The sequence below is a fragment of the Typopeltis vanoorti genome, chromosome 21, assembly GCF_054136105.1.
Source record: "Typopeltis vanoorti isolate ZY-2024b chromosome 21, IOZ_Tvanoo_1.0, whole genome shotgun sequence".
Classification (NCBI taxonomy): domain Eukaryota; kingdom Metazoa; phylum Arthropoda; class Arachnida; order Uropygi; family Thelyphonidae; genus Typopeltis; species Typopeltis vanoorti.
The window spans coordinates 26,112,222-26,133,515 of NC_143569.1; the positions used below are offsets into that span (position 1 = coordinate 26,112,222).

At 33.3% G+C, this 21,294-nt stretch overlaps 1 protein-coding gene across 3 annotated transcripts in view; it reads right to left on the bottom strand.

Moving 5' to 3' along the window:
• Positions 1 to 10,551: 10,551 nt before the first annotated feature.
• Positions 10,552 to 21,294, bottom strand: part of LOC150094684 (cell adhesion molecule Dscam1-like) — a 260,850-nt gene continuing 250,107 nt past the window's right edge. For all 3 annotated transcript variants that reach the window (XM_090411283.1, XM_090411282.1, XM_090411281.1), the window contains 3 exons: positions 15,563 to 15,651; positions 11,646 to 11,712; positions 10,552 to 11,037 (listed from right to left, as the gene is read on the bottom strand). In XM_090411283.1, coding sequence (XP_090267409.1) covers positions 10,910 to 11,037; positions 11,646 to 11,712; positions 15,563 to 15,651 — 284 coding nt within the window. In that variant the 3' untranslated portion in view covers positions 10,552 to 10,909. The remainder of the gene's footprint in view (positions 11,038 to 11,645; positions 11,713 to 15,562; positions 15,652 to 21,294) is intronic.

Below are 21,294 nucleotides of genomic sequence, written 5' to 3' on the forward strand. Positions count from 1 at the left end.
CGTGCAAAGTCGAAAGGCTTTGGCTTGGCTCAAATGCCAAGAACAACAGAACAACATAAGTATACAACGTGCGTGTTCTGTGGGGGAGAAGTCTGCATCGGACCTTATTTTGTCAATGGGAAATGTGGAAGTTTTTTACATGAATACTACAGTTGCTTCTACCATGGATGTCAGGAATACTATAGAGCAAATAATTATCAACCATATAGAAATACAAACACGATTAGCCTTTTTGAGCAAACAAAGGATCGCGAAAACTATTTTAGTAGCAAAGGATTCGATGTGATCTCAGTTTAGGAATGTCAATTTAATACAGACATTTCTGAAAACACAGCCTTGAAAAACTTTATTGCTGCTCTTAATATTCTAGATCCCATATTACCTCGTAGTACTCTGCATGGTGGCTGAACCGACTGCTACAAAATGTGTCACAAAATTCAGTCAGAAGAGGAAGTTATTCGCTATTTGGACTTCAGTAGCCTTTATCCATGGTAATGAAATACCAGGTATATCCTATGGGGCATGCCGAAGTTATTCTCGATAATTTTGACTATTCTCCTGGGGTATACTTTGGTATTTGCCATGCAAAAGTGGAAATACCTAACGACCTGTTTTTACCGGTTTTGCCCATCACAGTGAACGAAAAATTAATCTTTCCCCTGTGTGGAAAGTGTGCTTCCGAAATGGCCCCATTATGCTCTCATACAGACTGATCTTTTACAGGTTTTTGGTGCACTCCAGAATTAGATTTAGCACGTGCTCGCGGTTATAAAATTATAGAATTTTAACGAGGTGTGGCATTTTTCTAAACATCTGAAGGGGAAGAAAACTTCTTTGCTCACTATATTGATACCTTTCTGAAGCTGAAACAGGAAGCATCTGGATGGCCTGAAGGTCAAAACCGACAGGCTTCTCTGGACAAGTTTTTACTAAGGGAAGGTGTTATGTTAAATAGTGAACACATTATTAAAAACCCTGTAAACGTTCACTTGCTAAGCTTTGTTTGAATTCTCTATGGGGAAGGCTTGGCATGAGAATGTTAAGAACTCAGACCCAGGTGAAGACCTCGTAGAACTTTTTTTAGATAACTGTAAAGTTATCCAAGATGGCAGGTTAGTTTCAGAAGAGCAGATGATGGTTGCCTACTCTCCAATTGAAGGCACCAAGCCTGAAAATAGGAAAGCGAATGCTGTAATCTCCATATTTGTAGCTGCCTATGGTAGGATAAAGTTATATGAAGTCATGGAACCTTTGCAAATACGACTTTTATACACAGATACTGATTGTCATTTTCAGGGAAAAACTGGGCAAATACTCACCATCCACTTGTTCGTTCCCTAGTTCCCCAAGGTAGGGGATGAACCTTGGGAAGCTAGGGGATGAACTCGACAGTGACTTTATAGTTGAGTTTGTTACCACAGGTCCCAAATCTTATTCCTGCAGAACGCAGGAAGGTAAGATTGTGACCAAATGCAAATACATTACTTTAAATTCTCGCACGGCCACTGAGATTAATCTGGAATCTATGATAGCAGCAGTAAGGGGTGAGCCACAAAACATCCAAATTCCTGTACCATTTTCTGTCCATAGAGACAAATGGAGCTGCCAACTCAAAACGACCTCCGTAACAAAAAGCTTTGGATACACTTTTGCGAAGTGCATAGTGTCAACAGACATATGCACTTTTCCCCATGGGAATTTTAAAGGATAATTCCTTACACTCACATACCCCATAAGCAAAAGATGGCATCTATGGGACAGAAAACTAAACCACATTCCACCTGGTAGGTAAAAATCCATGATTGTTTCCCAACACGATAATTTGCAGTGTCGCCTTTCTCTTGTGAGTTTTCACATCAGTGTTATTGTTACTATTATTCCACAATAACTTTTTTTTTCTTAGAATTTAAAAAGAAAAATTCGTCTTGGGATGATTACATGGTGACTGTGATAAAAAAATCTTGATGGGGAGTTTTTTTTATATTAAAAGCGAGTATCTATTTGTTGTTACATGATCTCTAATTATGTTATCATTTTCGATATGTTCACACATCCGTTTTCATGCATTATTTCGGGAGCTACTCAGTCAGGAAAAACAACATTCGTGTTGTCTCTCATAGAACATTGTAATCAACTAATCAAACCACCACCGGAGCGAATCGTTTACTGTTACAGTGAAATTAAGGATAAATTAAAAAAAAATACCAACATAGAATTCATGAATGGTTTGAAGTTACCTGAATTTGATTCAAATGTGAGAAATTTACTCATAATCGACGTTTTTGTACAATTTCTCTCAATAGCCATTATGTTATTGCTTTTAAAAATCCCCGAGACTGTTTACAGTTTTCTCATTTAGCTTCCCAAGTATTTCCAGGACAAACAAACGTATTAGTTCAGATTTATAAAGATGCAACACGGGAATCCCACTCATATTTAGTTTTAGACTTTAGACAGGAAACACCTGATATTTTACGCTTGAGGTCACGGATTTTGCCAGGAGAAGAACCCAATACAGTGTTTATCCCTGAATGGCTGATAGACTCAAACGCTATGAATATCTCATCAAGTACTTATCTCATTCCTCTCCCAAACAAGCAAATGATGCTTTAAAACACTCCACTTCCAGCCAAATCACCACACTCTGTGAAATCTGCAAAAATGTTTTATCTGAAAATATTCCACTAAAACATAACCAGAAGTCACGCCTACGAAGGAAAAAAAAAATTATAAGAGCACTAAGTAACAAATCGCTTCCCTTCATTACTAGAAGAAAACTGGTTTTACAGCACGGGGGAGCACTGTTCCCATTATTAGGCAGTATCATTGTTCCTTTATTAGAAAATGAATATGTTTAAAAAATTTACGTTTCTCCAATCACCAGAGGAGTGTGAACTGTACACACTCGATGACGAAATGAGTGCCATTTAAAAAATAAGAAATAAACATGCAGATGAAAAAGTAAAAGCATATTTAAATGTTCTGCAAAAGTATTTGGTTTGAAAAACCAATTGGTTCACACAGAAGGAGAGCAACAGGAACATAGACTGCCACATCCAGAACCTACACTGAACAAACCGAATACCCAGAACCATTCCCTTCAACCATCAACATCAGCCAGTCCCAGTGAGGAAAATGCTTCCAGTCCACCCCCTGCCCGCAGGAGAGGTCGAAGAACGAGTACCAAATTCGTCTTTTTATCTCCCGGAAAGCTGCGTGGGAATAAGAAACTGGCGTGGAAAAAATGGTAAGTGAAAAACAATTTTTAATTTTTTTTTTTTTTTTTTTTGAGTAAATGACTATAACAGAATAAGTTACTACAATATCATTTAACCACAAATCCTTAGAATAATGTTTTGCATAGAAAAACCACGACATCTCAATATTAAAAAATATACACAGTACAAACCACACGCGACAGAATCATTAACTTGTACAGGTACACTATTATAATGCCATATATTAGTGTTGATATTCAGAAAGTTAACAATATCGCTTTCGGGTGGACGACCGAAGCGATCGAAAAAAATCAACATTTTTGGCTTTGATATAGATAGCTTGCCAATGTTGTTCCTGGCAACCAAGTTGGATCTGTGTTCACGACGAACATCAACTGTCGTTGTCTGATCGGATGTTGTGGCAATTCATCACAAGCACAAACTCCTAAACCCACTTTTCTTGTGGTGGGTTCTAACTCTGGTATGCTTACTAATTGTTCAGTGTTCATAGTCCAGTAACACAGAACGATCCTTTGTTACGGATAACGTACACTCAAATTCTGCAAAAAGACCCACTGTGATGTTTTCAGGAAGAGGTTGAGCAAATTTAACTTCGAGGCGCACACTTCCTATTCTTAACAGACTGACATGGGGGGGCAAGCATTTTGATTTGGCGATAAGTCAAATCCATAGAGAACATTTCCCTTTACGTATTCCTCATAAGAAATGTCATTACCACACTCTCTGTTCCATTTGCCTAGTGATGTGAACAGTGACATGTAACATCTGCTGTAATGCCTTTCACTGAAGTTCGGAGTCAAAGGTTGCGAGGGATGCTGAATACAGTCAGCTGTCACCACAAGAAAATTCAGATTGAAATGATGAAAATTAAATGGATTTCTGTTGAAAGTGCCATTAAATCCATCACTAGCGACCAGTCCGATAATTAATCTAGATAGTATTACACCTAGATACAGATTGTCTCGTGTGGCATCTGACATACCCTTGGGAATCGAAAAATAAGACACTTGCACTCGATTGATAGGATATACCATGTTTGACTTGTCTAACACAGACAGGTGAGCCAGTTGAATCTTTGGGTTTATTTGACTTTGCGGCCAAAACGTGTAGCCTCTTCAATTTGCACTTTAGCCTTAGCATCAGCATTTGCAGTCAGAAAACAAAATTCGGGAGAACTGCGAATCATACGAACACGAACAGAAACGTTGTTGATTAAGTACCGGTCTTGATGCATGATGTCAGCGTGTATTCGCTCAAGCATCTCGACACTTTTTGATTGGTTAATTCGAGCTTGTCGTCTATGCATCCCACATTCACTTTTGGTAAACATATCACTAACATTAGCCACATCATTATTAACAAATAGTTCATTTGTCAGTTGACTGTTTTTAGCATCTCTGTCATAATTTAGTAGGTTTTCAATATAAGCCCTATAAGGATACGTGTCTGATGCCACATTCACTAGTTTATCTTTGAGAAAAAAGTCAATTTGACTGAACAGGGAATGGAAAAAATTATTCACAACACCAACTGAAGAATCTTCGATAGGTTTACCATCATTGCCAGTGATGCGCACACGAACGCGTAGGTATGATTTTCCCAAATCCAAGTATTCTTCAAATGTACCTGGTATGCAAAATTCCACAGGACCTGCACTGTCAGTACTGGATATTGGTTGGTAGGTGACATAAGAACTTCTTTCCACACACATGTTGACACGAGGGTGGGAAAAAAAAGATCTAACTCTGACATCATATCCTCAGCAAAAGATGTCATCTCGTTTGCGCTTTTCAGTATTCTTTTTTTTCTTCTTGATTCCTTGAGCTCTCTGAAATAATCAGCCCTGAGCCTTTTCAGCAATGGTTTTCCTAGCTTCTGATGCTCTGTTTACAAAGGCTCGACGACCGACAAATTGAGCTGCAAGTTTTAAACGTGGACTTAGAAAGGAGAAGGCACTTCTGAAAATGCTACCTAATCCGTACCCACGCTGTATTGGGGGCCCCTGTAAACATTTGAGCCCCACTTACCTGCAGTGTGTAATATCTGAGATAATCAGTCATCCTTCACTTGTCGGAAGTGTAATTTAACTATTGTCTTGCCGCCGCGAATGGGGAACAACTCGCCGCTGTCGGAACGAATTTCAATACTAATTGACTGAAATGTTTGTTTTCCTAACGGATAATAATCTGGGTGAGCAAAAACGAAGGAACACTTGGTGCTGCACTGAAAAACTCGTAACAGTGGTGCACATGTATCACCAACTATCTGTTCTTGGATGAAATCAGAATAAACAAAATATGTGGCTATACCCCTCTTTATATCAACTGGATATTTCCCAGTGATTGTGCCTTTCAGTTTAACACCAATATGATTAAAACCCATTAGAAGGCCCAACCCAGGGGCCTCCTTGGGAAACAAAAGGTAATCTTTTGAGACTGTCAGAGAAATAGTGTTGTTCGGGTTCTTTTTGCCAGTAATCACAGAACTCACATCAAATACTGCTTGAAGAAGTTCAGAGGGTGAATGGTAACTGCCACGGGGATTCTTGCACACTTTGTAAAATCATTCTTTAGACTTTCGAAAACTTTACTTCCTGTGATGTTGTTGTTGTTGTTGTCAATAGTGTTGACTCCTCCAACTCCACGTATCATATGAAACTCATCGTAACCGGAATCGATGTCATTAAAATCTCCCGTAAGATGAATTTCGGAAAGAGCAACTTCTCATTTACCTTTTTAAGTCTGATCTCGTGTTGTAATTCCAATTGAAATTTCGTTTGCGTGTTAGTAGGAAACATTTTCATGCTGGCGTTACTGGGAAGGGTTAAGTAAAACATCTTCGCTACGAACCCAAGAATTATACGGTGAGGGATAACAGAGCCACTTAACAAAATACTGAAGCTTTCTGTTTGCGGTGTTTAAGTACTTGTTCGATTAGATACACGTCTTCCGGAAGTTCATGGGGTATATCAGCCTTTTGCAGTTGAGGTTCATAGAAAGTTCCCTCCACTATCTCTCCGTCCCGACTGCGAAGTCTATATACTACAGGGTTTCTATTAATAATTCTGAGCAATAGAGAACAATTCTTGTGTCCAGTTACCCCAATACCCTTTTCTAAATTTGTGGGTATCATCACTTAAAACCACACTATCGCCTACTTGAAATTTTGGTTTGGTAGTCTCCTCTTGGGTTCCGTACAAATATTTCCAAACACGATCCTCGTTGTGAAGGTTAACTTCCGAAGGAACCATACCGATAGTGAGTGTGGTGTGAGGTTACAAGTATGTGCAAGAGTAAGGGCAAAACGTTCGTATAACTTTTACTTTTAGTATACGTCATCCATTTGCAGATCTTTGTTTTCAATGTTCTGAAAAATCTTTCTGCAATGGGTGCTTTCATTTCGCTCCTGGTCGTGCCAGGATATAAATAACATATAAATATTATGGTTCTTAAATAATGCACGAACTTTCTGGTTGCAAAACTCTTTTCCTTGATCAGTGTTTATGTAACATGGCACTTCTTTTAAAATAGACTCGAAAGCATTAAGAACAGCGTCTGCTGATTTCTTCTTCAGTGTTCGAACCCACACAAATCGGGAAAAACAATCATTGCATACAAGAAGGAAACACACCCCCATTCTCTTTTGCATGAGATGACATATCTGCCAAATCACATTGAAAAGTGTGCAAAAGTGTTGGGACTTTGATTTGATTGCGTTTGAACTTTCTTCTAATGGGTTTATGTCTCACATAAGTAGGTTGTGTTGCTAACCAACTTTTCACGGTTTCATGTGGCAAATTTGTATGTTTCTGTAAAGTTTTGATACTACTAAAACCAACTACTATATTAGGATTATAGTAATCTTCTAACTTTTCCATCACTAACAATAATTTTTTTTCTTTGCAGGTGAAAATCAAGAACCATCGCAAAAGTGGCAGAGACTTGTTTTTATAGCAGTGCTCTTTTTGTTAATGACCTGTGAAATTTATATCTTAGTATGGGAAGCAGTATCAAAATGAGCAAATCGCACATGTCTCATCAAAGAAATGTTACGACAAGAAAAACACCATATGCAATGGTGATATCTGTAAATTCCTATTTTTGCATATTATATTGTAAATAATATCTGTGCAATAAAATGTATAAACTTAAATGAACAAATGGTGTCGTTGATGTGATATGCATATTTAAGTAAGATCACTTTTGAAATCACAGCGAATTCACACAATTTATTTATTTATTCAACTTTAAGATCTTAATTTTAGACAAATCAAAATATTCGGATGAGTTATGAATAAAATATGAATTCGAATATGAATATAGAATAAAATATGTATGAGCTATGGGAAAAAAGTGGGTGTTGGAGTGACATCAGCATATAATTAAATTATTCAGAAGAGCCTAATCACTGCCGCCATCACGACTCTACTCTAAGAATTCCCACCCTTTAACAGGAAAGAAATACCCTAAAATGTATTGGAAAATTAGTACAGCCATCTATAGACAACCAAAGACAAAACATGACGACAATGCCGGATGCATGTCACCCTGGGAAAATTCCAAGATATCTTATCTCAAAAACATCGCCCACAATTCCATAAGCAAACCAAAACACCATGTGATATCACTGACACATGTGTCCCCCAGGGAAATTCCAAGGATTCCATACTCATGACGTCACGAATCCTTATCTCTAACCATCACCCACAATTCCATACTAACACCATTACCCATTATCCACTAATATATCTTCCATTTCCATTCAAAACAAAACGTCACTTATTTACAACTAACAAATTACGTCACTTATTGACAACAACAACAAATGACGTCACTTATCTACATCTGAAAACAACACACACCCACGACACGATTCCTTATCTTATCTTGATCTGGTTAAAAGTGCCCCACCAATCACAACACGAATCCTTATCTCTACCATAACCCATAATTCCATACGCGAACCAAAACACAAGAACTGAACCCATTGACACATATGCCCCCAGGTAAATTCCAAACATTCCAAACTCATGACGTCATCAAATGAACAACCAATCACGTCACCATTCCTTATCTTATCTTGATCTGGTTCAAAGTGCCTACCATACTACTGTCATTTGTTACTTACACTTCAGCATTTTGTCGTAAATAGCTATAGCTACTCCCGTTTTTTAAACTCTTGTACGTAAGTAGCTTTTTGTTATTTACATTATATCATTTTAGTAACTCACGAGGGGCGGGATCTTTAGACACCTTACTATTTTCTTTTAATTCACGATCTCACTATTAATTTGATTGATATTAAGTTAGTGGCACGATACGTAAAGATGTGCACACTCAGTTTTTTTTTATGGTATGGTAAGTATATGGAGTGTCACACATTAATGACAGCATCACATCTCAGACTAACACGATGAAAAGAGCATCGTGACTGGCATGTAGAGTACTAAAGTCCGTGATAGAGAAGCAAAGAATCACTCTACAATTTTTTTTTTTAATTGTAAAAGTTGGTGAAGGAGCTATAATGGCCTGGATCGGTTTGTTCTGTCATGACCTCGGACTGTAGTATCCGGGAGGATATACGCCATAAGATAGCTATGCAAGAATTTTACGTTTTGGCAATTTAAAGAACAGGTCTGCATTCCCTATATGAAATATATAGCATGCAGATCTGTGTAATATAGGGAATGCAGAAGTGAATCATTGTCATATATCCGGTGTTGTTGCGATATGCTTTGAGCAAAATGATGCAGGAAAAGGTTGAATTTAATGGCCAGCAGAGAGTCCCAGTCTCAATCAATCTTGAAATGGAACGTAGAAATAGATCAATGTCCGATAACAGAGCATGATGTGAAAGGAATATTCGTTCAAAATATCTGATTCATATCATTACAAAGTGGGGGAAATACGCTTAGAATGAGGAAAAGTGTGATCAAGACCAAAGGAGGGTATACACTTTGAAGTGTGTGTGTGTGTGTGAGAGAGAGAGAGAGAGAGAGAGAGAGCATGAACACATGCATACGATTTAGGTTTTTGTAACATACAGTGCTGTCTGAATACTTATTTGGTGCGTCTGTTTTTTTTCCTGCTGATTGTTCTCATAAGGATTTTTAAATGTGAATAATTATCTACATAAAAAAACTCACGTATTAAAAGCCTGCATATCCTTCTTCTGATCATTGCTGTATCATAATAAAAACCATTGAGCTATAAACACTTTTCTGACTGACAAATGTGTCAGTAAGTTATTGTTAGCTGCATTATTCCAAGTACATATTTCAACAATGAAACATGTACTGCTTCCATATATCGTAGGGCTGCACTATCAGAACGTGTAACATAAGTCGAATGAGGAAGACGCTTATAGTAGTATATTTAGGTTATGTAATGAGCAAAAATCCACTGAAATCATTTATGCTTACAAAAGATGTCTTTCGATGCAAATAACTATTCTAACTTCCAATTCAATTAATTGTTTTGGCAAAAAAGAATTTTATCCACACGGCTTTTTTACCATTTAGTTAGATTTTAATTACAATTCTTGTAATAATTACAGAGGGTCTGTACAAGCGATCACCTTTCAAGTATTTATTTCAATAAATTGAATATTATATTTTAAAAGGTGGGTGATACATTTTAACAGTTTTTGAAAACTATAAGTGTTCATATAATTTTTGTTAAAATTTAAGCGTTTTAAATTTTCTTAGATATAATAAAAGTACAGTAATAAAATCTACTAAATAATTAATGGTATTATTTAAAAATTATACGTTATTTCCTTATATATTTCATAAAAATTACGAACTGATTCAAATGTTAAAACTTCTAAATTGTTTTCATTGCATATCTATGAATCAAATTTATTTAATGGCTTAGACTAAAATTTTTTATTATACCAATTTTTTAATTGATAAAAAATTTATAAAATTTTGTGAAATTATTTTTAAAATTAGCACAAATTAGTTATAAAATTTTGTTGAATTAGTTATTTATAAAATTTTGTTGAATTAGTTATTTATAAAATTTTGTTAAATTAGTCACGTATAAAATTTTGTTAAATTAGTTACGTATAAAATTTGCACAAATTATTTATAAAATTTGCACAAATTAGTTATAAAATTTGCACAAATTAGTTATAAAATTTGCACAAATTAGTTATTTATAAAATTTGCACAAATTAGTTATTTATAAAATTAGCACAAATTAATTATTTATGAAATAATTTAAAAATGATCCATTTATAAAATTATTTACAAATTATGAATATAAATGATACAATTTTTTTATATAAAAAACTTATAATAAACATCGAACTTAAAATTCCATGCGTACAAAACACGAGACTCATTATTCTACCTGCTTCGTAGGAATTTCTGTAGCAGAAACAACTTGGTAAGCAATTCATTGTTTTATTATTTCGATAGAAATTCATAGCAAGACAAATCTAACAGGCCATCACGGCTGCTTTACATTCAAGAAGTACAAGTTTGGTCACAAGTCGAAGTTTTAACAAAAAAAAACAAAAGACAAAAACCAAAAAACATCTTGTGGCATAACAATTGCTTGCTGGGCAGCACGAGTTCTTCAGAAAGATTAACGTCAGACATTTCGCTGACAATTAAGAAATTTTTTTTGTTTTCTTTTTTATATTTTCTTTATAATAATAGCGCTTCATCGTAGAGGCTTTTCACTACCACTCGAAGGACTGGACTTATTGTATTCTGTTTCTGGTTGGCTGACGATGCTCGTGTATTCTCTGTCTGGTGTCGCCATCTGGTGGGGACTGAAGGCTTCCATTCCTGGAATTAATCAGAAACCAATAGAAAAATAATAAATTACAGCTTTAGAGATCATTATTTAATAATAATAATAATAATAATAATAATAATAATAATAATAATAATGAAAACTTAAAATTCAACTTAAAATAAATGTTTAAGAAAATACAAGTAGGCACATATAGTTCTTAAGTTAATTATATATATATATATATATATATATTAAATCGATTTATTTGGGTTAGATTTATTTTAACATAATTATATTAATTTAATTACATTAAAATAATTTTAGTAGTAAAGTATTTATATTCGGTATTACTTTATCAGTGCTAAGTATTTCTTTAAATAAATTCCATCTTGTCGCCTGCATAATTTAAAAATCTTAGTTTAGCTTTTTTTTCCATCAAAGTATTAATATTTTTATTGGATTAATATTTAGTCACACACCAGTCATATTTGTTTGCATATTATAGTTATGATCATACATAATATAACAAGAAAATTGTTAATTTTTTTATAAATATTATTAGATTTTCATGAATAATTTATTTTCGTACAAGCTATATTTATAACTTTTAGATTTTCTGAAATATAAGTAATAAGACCGATGAATAAATAATTGATACCTTGTTTATAGACAGCCGGTCTTGGGGGAAATCTTTTAATTGTTGCGAACATTCCCTCGTGATTATTCTGAAAAGAAATATGTGTATTAATAACAGAACAACAACAAAAAAAAATACACACGCACCCCACAACTGATATTATAATTAAATATGTTTCTATTTCTAGTTAAGAGATGGCGCTACTTGGAAGTGAATAAAATGTTATAGATGAATTTTATTTACTGAAACAAAATGTCACTATTTATCTATTCGAGGGTTTCATTTCGTCTCTACTTGCTGGTAATTGGATCTAAATTAGATTATAAAGTATGTAATAGAATTACCATTGTTTTTATAGTTACTATAGTTTCAAATAATAATGTAAATTTCTTGAATTAGCATTTCTATTATAGAAATGATATTATAGAATATATCTGGAGAGAGGACGTGTATTGATGGATATATTAAACATAAATAATTTATGAAATATAAAATAATATATTAATTTAAAAAATATATTAAACATTATAATAACTTTTTTTACTTATTAGTTTTATTTTATTTTTTGGTTATAATGAAACACAGAACCTGGATTTGGTTTCGTTATGAAAAAACCACATCATGTGAATGCCTTCCATTTTCAGCTTCACAAAGACTGCCTCCTTTCCACTTCATGTTCTATGACAGGTGTTCATGTTTCTGACTTCATCTCCCTAATTTCTGCAGGAATGTTTCCCATCAGCTGTTGGATTGTATGGGGCTTGTTTACATACAATTTTCCCTTCAGATAAACCCCCATAGGAAGAAGTCGGGAGCTGTCAGTATCTGGAGAATGGAAAATGGCAGCGATATGCTCTTTGATTTAGGATAATGGAACTGATTTTCAAAATAAAATTGTACGAGTTTCGTTTTGGGGTTGTGTACGTTTCCGTGATTAATTTTCCCTAAATGTTCCTCAGAATAACTGGAAAAAAATAAAATTAAAATAATAATAATAATAATCAAAAAGGTTATTGACATTTCAAACCCCTTCATGACTTATAGGTTACTCTATTAAAATTTATATTTTAATAATTTAAAATATAAATGACATCGCCATAATTGAAATAAAATGGCACTTTATCTACAAATACCAGATAGTAAGATAATAAAAGTAGAAAAAGCCTGTAAAAAAAATATAAAACCTTTATTACTATCAACAGGAATAATGAAGATCGGGTCACAGTAACGAAAGAGGGAATGATAACATAAGTCATTTATCAGAATAAATAAATCGATTTATCTACTTGGGTTTATTGATATGCTGTTTAATTGGAAATGAACAGAATTTTAGTATTGAAAATAATGACAAAAAAACTTCAGAAGAGAAATCACTTAACAAATAATTTTAAACTAAAGCTCTAATTCATCCATCATTTCCGCTAACCTTTATAAACATGAGACGTGGACAATTAGAAGAGATACTCAAAGAAATTATTGGCTTTGGAAATGAACTGTCTCCGGAAAAATTAAAATTACACACGAACTTGATAGGATGCACGCACATTTCAGTACAGCATCAAACGACCACAGTTAGAATGGATCATTAATTTAATTAGAATGCATCCGGAGAGTCCAAGAGCTTCGGGTCGTAGTGGAGAGATAAACGATGATGACCCGGATTACGATCTGGGTCATCATCCGACAGAGTAAACTCTTAAGTCGTAATATGATCAGAGATAGAAGATGGCGAGTTCTAACTCGCCATCTTCTATCTCTTCAGAAGAGACTTGGCTCGTACGGAGGGTAATGAGAAGTTATGCTGTCGTTACTGGAATCGTGACCATCCTGTTCTGTTGTTTTTGTTTCTGGAAACTTAGGCCTTTTATTCAGTAAACAGACTGTCCGACCATATGAACACACTCGGTTATTAACAGACAGAATACACTGTGACCTACTTAGTTGCTTTGATGTAAACATAAATAACTACAAGAACAGCATCGAATACGATTAAAACATTCCCATTAAACAAAATTTGCTGCTTTTTTCATACCCTCCCTAAAATCTCAATATTATATTCCATATTCAATACATCTGTCAGTTCATCTAACCCATTAATTTGTCCACACCTCAGTTATCCGTTTTATGCAGTAACGCCGATTTTAATAAAATAGACATAATCACGTTAAAGGAAGTGTGCAATGGTCAAATATCGCATAATAATATAATTATTAAAATTAAAATGTTCAACTGGCTATTTCATTAAAATTGTGCATGGTATGATTGGATAGGTCTGGCTGAGATAAACTCGGACACCTCTATTTCGATATTTATGTGGAAATTCAAAATAAACATCATTTAGTATATAAAAGTAAGTATATATATTCGTGATTAAATGATATGTACATAATATTATTATTACTTTATAAATTTAATTACACATAACAGGTTACACCTCTTACTGAAATAATGACGCATAAATACAAGCCAACGTTTGCAATATCGAAGGCCACTCAAATCGAAATCATGCATTTCGAATCTATTACGTGCAATTACAATTGTTTGCACAACGTTTCAAAATGCAGACGACAAAAATTGGTAACAATATTTAGTAACATAGTCATAATGTAACTATTGTTGGTAAACCGCCATTAATCAATTTTGTTGTACCATTACAATATAGAACAGGTCACTATTGTTGACATCTCTTTAGGACAATAATATTCGTTAGAATACTATGGCGTTCTCTGGATTTAATCTGATGGAAGGAAGGAGCGGAAGAATAGCTTTGATACTAGATAAACGTGCAGTTTAAAAGGTCAGTAATGATAAAATGAACGAACCATACTATAACTGGATCTGATAATCTGGTAAGTCAGTGCATGTTCTTTGATAATTCAGGAAATGTTTCTTGAGCCGCGATAAAAGTTGATTGGAAAAAAGTTTTTAATGTGTTGCACGAAATCAGTTTTACTTTGTGTCATCTGAAGGATTACCAGGGAAGGATTGTTAATATATTCAAAATAATTCTTTTTCACAAGCAAGGCGGTGAAACCTTTCGAACTTTGTAAATCAAGCAACACCAGAGGTAATGGAAAAATAATTACGTTTTATTTACGGCCTCATAACTTCTCTTTAAAGTTTTGAACCCAGCTTCCAAAGACCTTTCCGCCGAAGCCTGTTGACGATAATGATCTCTTGTTTCTTCGCATGGTGCAGGTGGGTGGGTGTGCACGGATGTGCATAAAGGATGATGGGAAGAAAGATAAGGGGGGAAGGAGATGGTGTATGAGCTTACGGGTTTCCTTGAAGTCAGTGGAGTAAAACCGTAGGATTTTATAGGCAGATTTAATCATTAATTATAGCTACAAGTTATCAGTGGTGTCGTTGGAAAAGAACGAGCATGTTACTATTCGCTTTTTAATGTTTCTCCGGTGAATTATGGACACATAACGTCTTGGGCAACGACTTCTCATTTCAGCTCATTTCTCGATATGACCCAACATTCGGCTCCTGTTTGTACGGAGGCTGAAGAGATCGATGGCCGCTTTGTTGCCTTTACTGCTTCCCCTAAAATGGTTTTCTCTAGGAAATTAATTCGTAAATAACAGCAATACTGCACAGTAAGACAGAACTTCGAAGATTTTATTTGGTTTATTTCTCACATCGTGGAAATTAAAGGCTCTTTCCCATCTTTCTGATGATCAGGTTTCCTCCCGAAATATTCCAAGATGTGGAATAAGAACAATCATGGATCTTATTGAAAAGAAAGTGACAGCTCGATTGAATCGTTAAGAATTCTTCAACCCTTAATACAAAACATTAGTCGGATTTAACCGAGGTTTAAATGAGATCACCGATAATGGTCAGCGAAGAAATGATCACACAGTGGCATAGAACGAGAAGAAATTCATCTTCTAAAACACTCCCGATTTAGACAATTGCGTCTATCAACTTACCCTTTTAATTTCGGAAGGCGACTTGTAGCCATCCTTATCTGATCCCAGTAGACTAGGCGAATACGGTTCGATATATTCGTGTTTGTAACCTAAAAAAGTAGAAAAAAAAAGCATTAATTATACTTTACGACGATAGATGGCGTTGTCTCACATAACGGTGACAACTGCTACTATTGAAAAAACAGAAATCATAACAGTTCCTCTTAAACAAGAGGAAACAGCTGCGAATGTGTTTAAACATTGAGGAGTGCAATAATGACCTAGGGTACAATAGAAGCTCATGTTTGGTTCACACCAGCAAATACGCTCGTTCGTCCATGTATGGACTGGAAACAGCTGTGACCACAGAGAACATTGAACGAATGAATTGTGAAAGAGGACTTATGAATGAGGTGGGAATGGAGACACGTGCTGTGGATGAGAATTTGCATTTAAAGTGCCGAACGAGCCAAGCAGAAGTAGAAGACAAACGGTAGTCAACCACCGCAAATAACAGCGTGGAAAAAAAGCAACAAAATAAAACCCAAAAGTTTATTAATTTCTTGAATCCTCCAAAAAGTAGTCTGTTAACAGGTTTAAAAATATAAACACATTTTATCATGCAGCGCAACATCCAGTGTGTTGTTAGTGAAGAAGCTGGTGTATGACAAATCAAAGAAATCCATTATAATAATGATTATCATAAGGTTATTATAATATTACAAATTTTAAAAACTGTTCACAATTTTTTTAAAATTAATGTTTTTAAATTTTAAAATATAATTTTAATATAAAAATTTAAAACGAAAACATTAAAAATAGGTGTATAATTTTAAATAGTTTTTAAAAATTTTAATCTTTAGTTATTTTTAAATATTAATTAAAATTCAAAATTTTATAAAGACAGCAAATTAAACAAATTTAATTTATTAAACAAAGTATTCACTGATAGTTGGAGATTACAATATTACTCTAAAAGTTTAATACGGTGAAAATATGATAAATGCGCTTTTTAAAAAAAAATTAAAATAAAGTATTTAAATTAAAAAATATTTCCTAAATTTAAAAAATTTAAACCTTATAAAAGTTTAAATATATATTAAAATAGGAATGCAGTTTTAAATATTTTTAATTAGAAATTTTAATTTATTTCTAAGTATTAATTAAAATTCAATTTTATAAAGCGAAAAAATTAATTTGAGCAAGCTATTAACTGATAGTTGAAGACAGAATTATTTCCATGGCGCATTCGGTGTCATAATAGTGGAATAGTGTCCCACTTACGACCCTAGCGTTGTGTAAAATTTTCTGCACGGCCTGTAATAACACGTAATTAATACAAAGCACTCGTGTGGACGTTACCAAACGAAAATTTGTTTCCACTCATTAACTGTACTCCAGTCATTGGATTACACATTTTAAAATAGCGTGCAGCTAATGGAAATTTACTAATTTATAATCAAGTATATCACAGATGGCTGGATTGAACCTCGATGTAATTAAAAGGTAATGAGATCAAATTGTCACTTTTGGGGATGCAGGACACATGAAAATTAAACAAACCTGGAATATGTCAGGAAATAGACTATATTTTTATCTGTAGTCTAATTCCTCATACATATTCCAAATGCAGTGAAACTATCTCTTTGTTAGAGAGAGAGAGAGATCTATATTGTTTCCGTATAAGACATTGCTCAAGTTCTCCCTAGTTTACAGGTTATCTTTCAGTCGTACAAAAATGCCACTAGATGGCAGCAGGCGGTATTTGTTCGGAGGAAATCAATTATAAATGTAGTTTATTTATATATATACAGTATATCTGTAACGTTTTGGGGTCTTCTAAATGTGCACTTTATTTTCTTCTCTCTCTCTCTCTCTCTCTCTCTCGTAGCTTTCAGAATATTCTAAAGATGCGATTATATTTAAATTCTAAGCAAAGAATGAATTTCATTACAATTAAAACCTGATTTTTTTCATATTCTTCAGAAATCTATATCACTTTTTTTGGAATTTTATCATATATTAAAGTTTATTAACATATAACACTGCACGTAACTGCCTTAGTATTACTCTTTTAGATTTAGTTAAAATATTACGAGCAACACCTAATCGAATATCATACTCTGGTCGTGAATTATATAAAATAAATAAATAAATAAAAATAAATATTTAGTTTAAAAAACTTAATTTAAAAGTATTAATTAGAACAAAATGCTACTATTAAACAGAATAATGATGGATGGTTTTGGTCTTGTTGGAGAAACAACTAAAAGTTTGTTTTAACAAGATACAATGCATTAATTTTGAAAGTCTGTTTCGAAACACAAGACTATTTACAACAATTACTTAATCATGCCTAATTTAAAATATTCTGTGATGCTAAAGCAGCCTTCCCTCAGGGTTGAGATAGCGGGGTGGTATTTGCAACATCTGACATCCGTTGACATTCCAGAAAATAAATTCTTAGCATATTACAGAGATGTCAGGAATGCGTAACAATCTTAAGTCGTTTAAGCAAGCGTTTACTATGTATTTCACACACACACGAGGGAAAAGATTGGGGATTTGGGGTATGTTTCTTAAAACCAACATATTTAGACCTCAAGCCTTTTAATTTCAAAACTCAAAAGAGAAATGACAAGATATCTTACTTAATGGATAGCGTCTTTTGTGTATTCGAATTACTAGTCTGCATCTCGGGACAAGACTTTGCATAAGAATATTCTGACTTAATTTAGATCTGTAAGGTGTTTACTTGTCTGAGGGGAATGATTTTGTTTCGGCTCTAATCGAGACAATTGTCAACAAAAGCGATAATTTTTGTTGTTCATCGTCGTTTGCTTCAGACAGAACCGAATGCCGATTCAAAGATATTGCAACAGGCTCTGCAGCAACCATCATCAGCCTGAGTCTGGTGCAGTTTCTCCAAACATCCTGATCATTATCGTGCTGGAGATTACAGGCTATAGCATGTAACGTTGTGTTTATCTATTTTGTCATGATACTTTCAACATGGAGATATTTTTCATGTGAATTCTACCCTTGAAAGGAACAAAGTCATATAAGGAATATAATACGTCATTAATAAGGGTGGGGAAAGAATAATCTGAAAACATTTATTTATAGTGCAAATATGTAATTTCTCAATCCACTTCGATCCTGCAGTAAGCAGGAGAGTGGGCTTATACTGGACAAAAAAAATCGTGGATGCATTTAAATGCATCCACGATTATGAGTATGATATGTACACTAGCATGTGAAAATTTGCTAGTGTACAAATGCTAGTGTACATTTATAAATTCTATTTATAACTTATTATTTTATAGTAATTTTACTCACGCAAAACACTTGTTTTCATTTCAATACGCGATAATTGTGATTCATGGTTTATTTTGTAAAAAATGAAACTCTTCAAGAAGAACATGTTTTGATTTTTATTAACTATCCTTTTCTTTTTGATAGAAAGTAAGTCTATTGTCATCATTATATTATTTACTATTTAATAGTATTCTTGTTGAATAATCCTTGTTATTATTACAGAAAAATTACTTGCGGGGTGTGTTCTTATTCTTACAGAATAATCAATAATAGTCATCAATCTGTTTTAGAATATCATCAGTTGGGTGTTATACAAAAATACACATATGACTGATTGCGTGCTGATATAGAAGAGTCACTAATAGTCTTTTTTTTTCTTTTAGAGTAACCACTTGTGTACTTTGTAGTAGAATAGTCATTAATTTGTTTTAGAATAACCATTGTTTTAGAGTATCCACTAATGTACCTTGTAGAATAGGTCATTAATTTGTTTCAAAATACCCATTGCTTTAGAATATCAACTCACGTGTGTGTTGCTGTAGAATAGTCATTCATTTATTTCAGAATAATCATTGTTTTAGAGTATCCACTCCTATACATTATAGAAAAGTGCATTAATGTGTTTCAATATAATCATTGTTTTAGAGTATCCACTCGTGTATGTTGTTGAAAAATAGTCATTAATTTGCTTCAGAATTACCATCGTTTTAGAATATCCACTCATGTATATTGTTGTAGAATAGTCATTCATTTGTTTCAGTATAACCATTGTTTTAGTGTATCCACTCGTGTAGATTGTAGAATAGTTAATTAATTTCTTTCAGTATAAACATGGTTTTACATTATCCACTCGTGTACATTGTTGAAGAATAATCATTTATTTGTTTCAGAATAATCATTCTTTTAGAATAACTGCTTGTGTATATTGTTGTAGAATATCATTAATTTGTTTGGGTATAATCATTGTTTTAGAGTATCCACTCGTGTACATTGTATAATAATTCATTAATTTGTTTGAGTATAACCATTGTTTTAGATTATCGACTCGTGTACATTGTTGTAGAATACTCATTAATCTGTTTCAGAATAATCGTTGTTTTAGAATATCCGCTCGTGTATATTGTAGAATAGTCATTAATTCGTTTCAGTATAACCATTGTTTTAGAGTATCCACATGTGTATATTTTGTAGAATAGTCATTAATTTGTTTCAGAATAACCATGGTTTTTGAATATCCACTCGTGTATATTGTCCTAGAATAGTCATTAATTTGTTTCGGTATAACCATTGTTTTAGAGTATCAACTCGTGTACATTGTAGAATAGTTTATTAATTTGTTTGAGTATAACCATTGTTTTAGATTATCGACTCGTCTACATTGTTGTAGAATATTCGTTAATTTGTTTCAGAAATCCATTGTTTTAGAATATCCACTCATGTATATTGTTGTACAATAGTCATTAATTTGTTTCTGAATAATCATTGTTTTAGAATATCCGCTCGAGTATATTGTTGTAGAATTGTCATTAATTTGTTTCAGTATAACCATTGTTTTAGAGTATCCACACTGTTGCAGAATAGTCACTAATTTGTTTCAGAATAATAATTGTTTAATATAGCCACTCGTGTACATTCTAGAATAGCTCATTAATTTGTTTCAGTATAACCATTGTTTTAGATTATCGACACATGTACATTGTTGTAGAATAGTCATTAATTTGTTTCAGAATAATCATTGTTTTAGAGTATCCACTTGTGTACATTGTTGTAGAATAGACGACATTAATTTGTTTCAGAATAATAATTGTTTTAGAATTCTAAAATATATATACGTTTACAGAAGAATATTATTTAATTTGCCAAATAATTCAGACTGAAATATTTGGCAAATTAAATAATATTCTTGTGTAAACGTGTATATATTTTATAATTCTAATGTCACAAGTATCTTTAAAGAACCATTGTTTTAGAATATCCCTCGTGTACATTGTTGTAGAACTGTCATTAATTTGTTTCGGGATAATCGTTGTTTTAGAGTATCCATCGTGTACATTGTAGAATAGTTCATTAATTTATTTCAGTATAACCATTGTTTTCGATTATTGACTCGTGTACATTGTTGCAGAATAGTCATTAATTTGTTTCAGAATAACCAGTCATGAATTACCTAAAGCACTTCTGTGTACTGTTATAAAGTATTAAGCTATTTTTGTTTCACAGTATCGACTACTGTGTACGTTGTTGTAGAAGAGTCACTAATATTCATTTTATTTTTTTATGTGTTAATAAAATATTTGCTTTGTAGTTGCAGAATAAGTAGTTGAGGCTTGATTTTGAAAAATTACCATTTTGGTTATTAATGTAAAAATTATAATTTGGCATCATTGTTGCAGAATAACTACTTGGGTTATTATTATAGAATAGCTAATTTAATT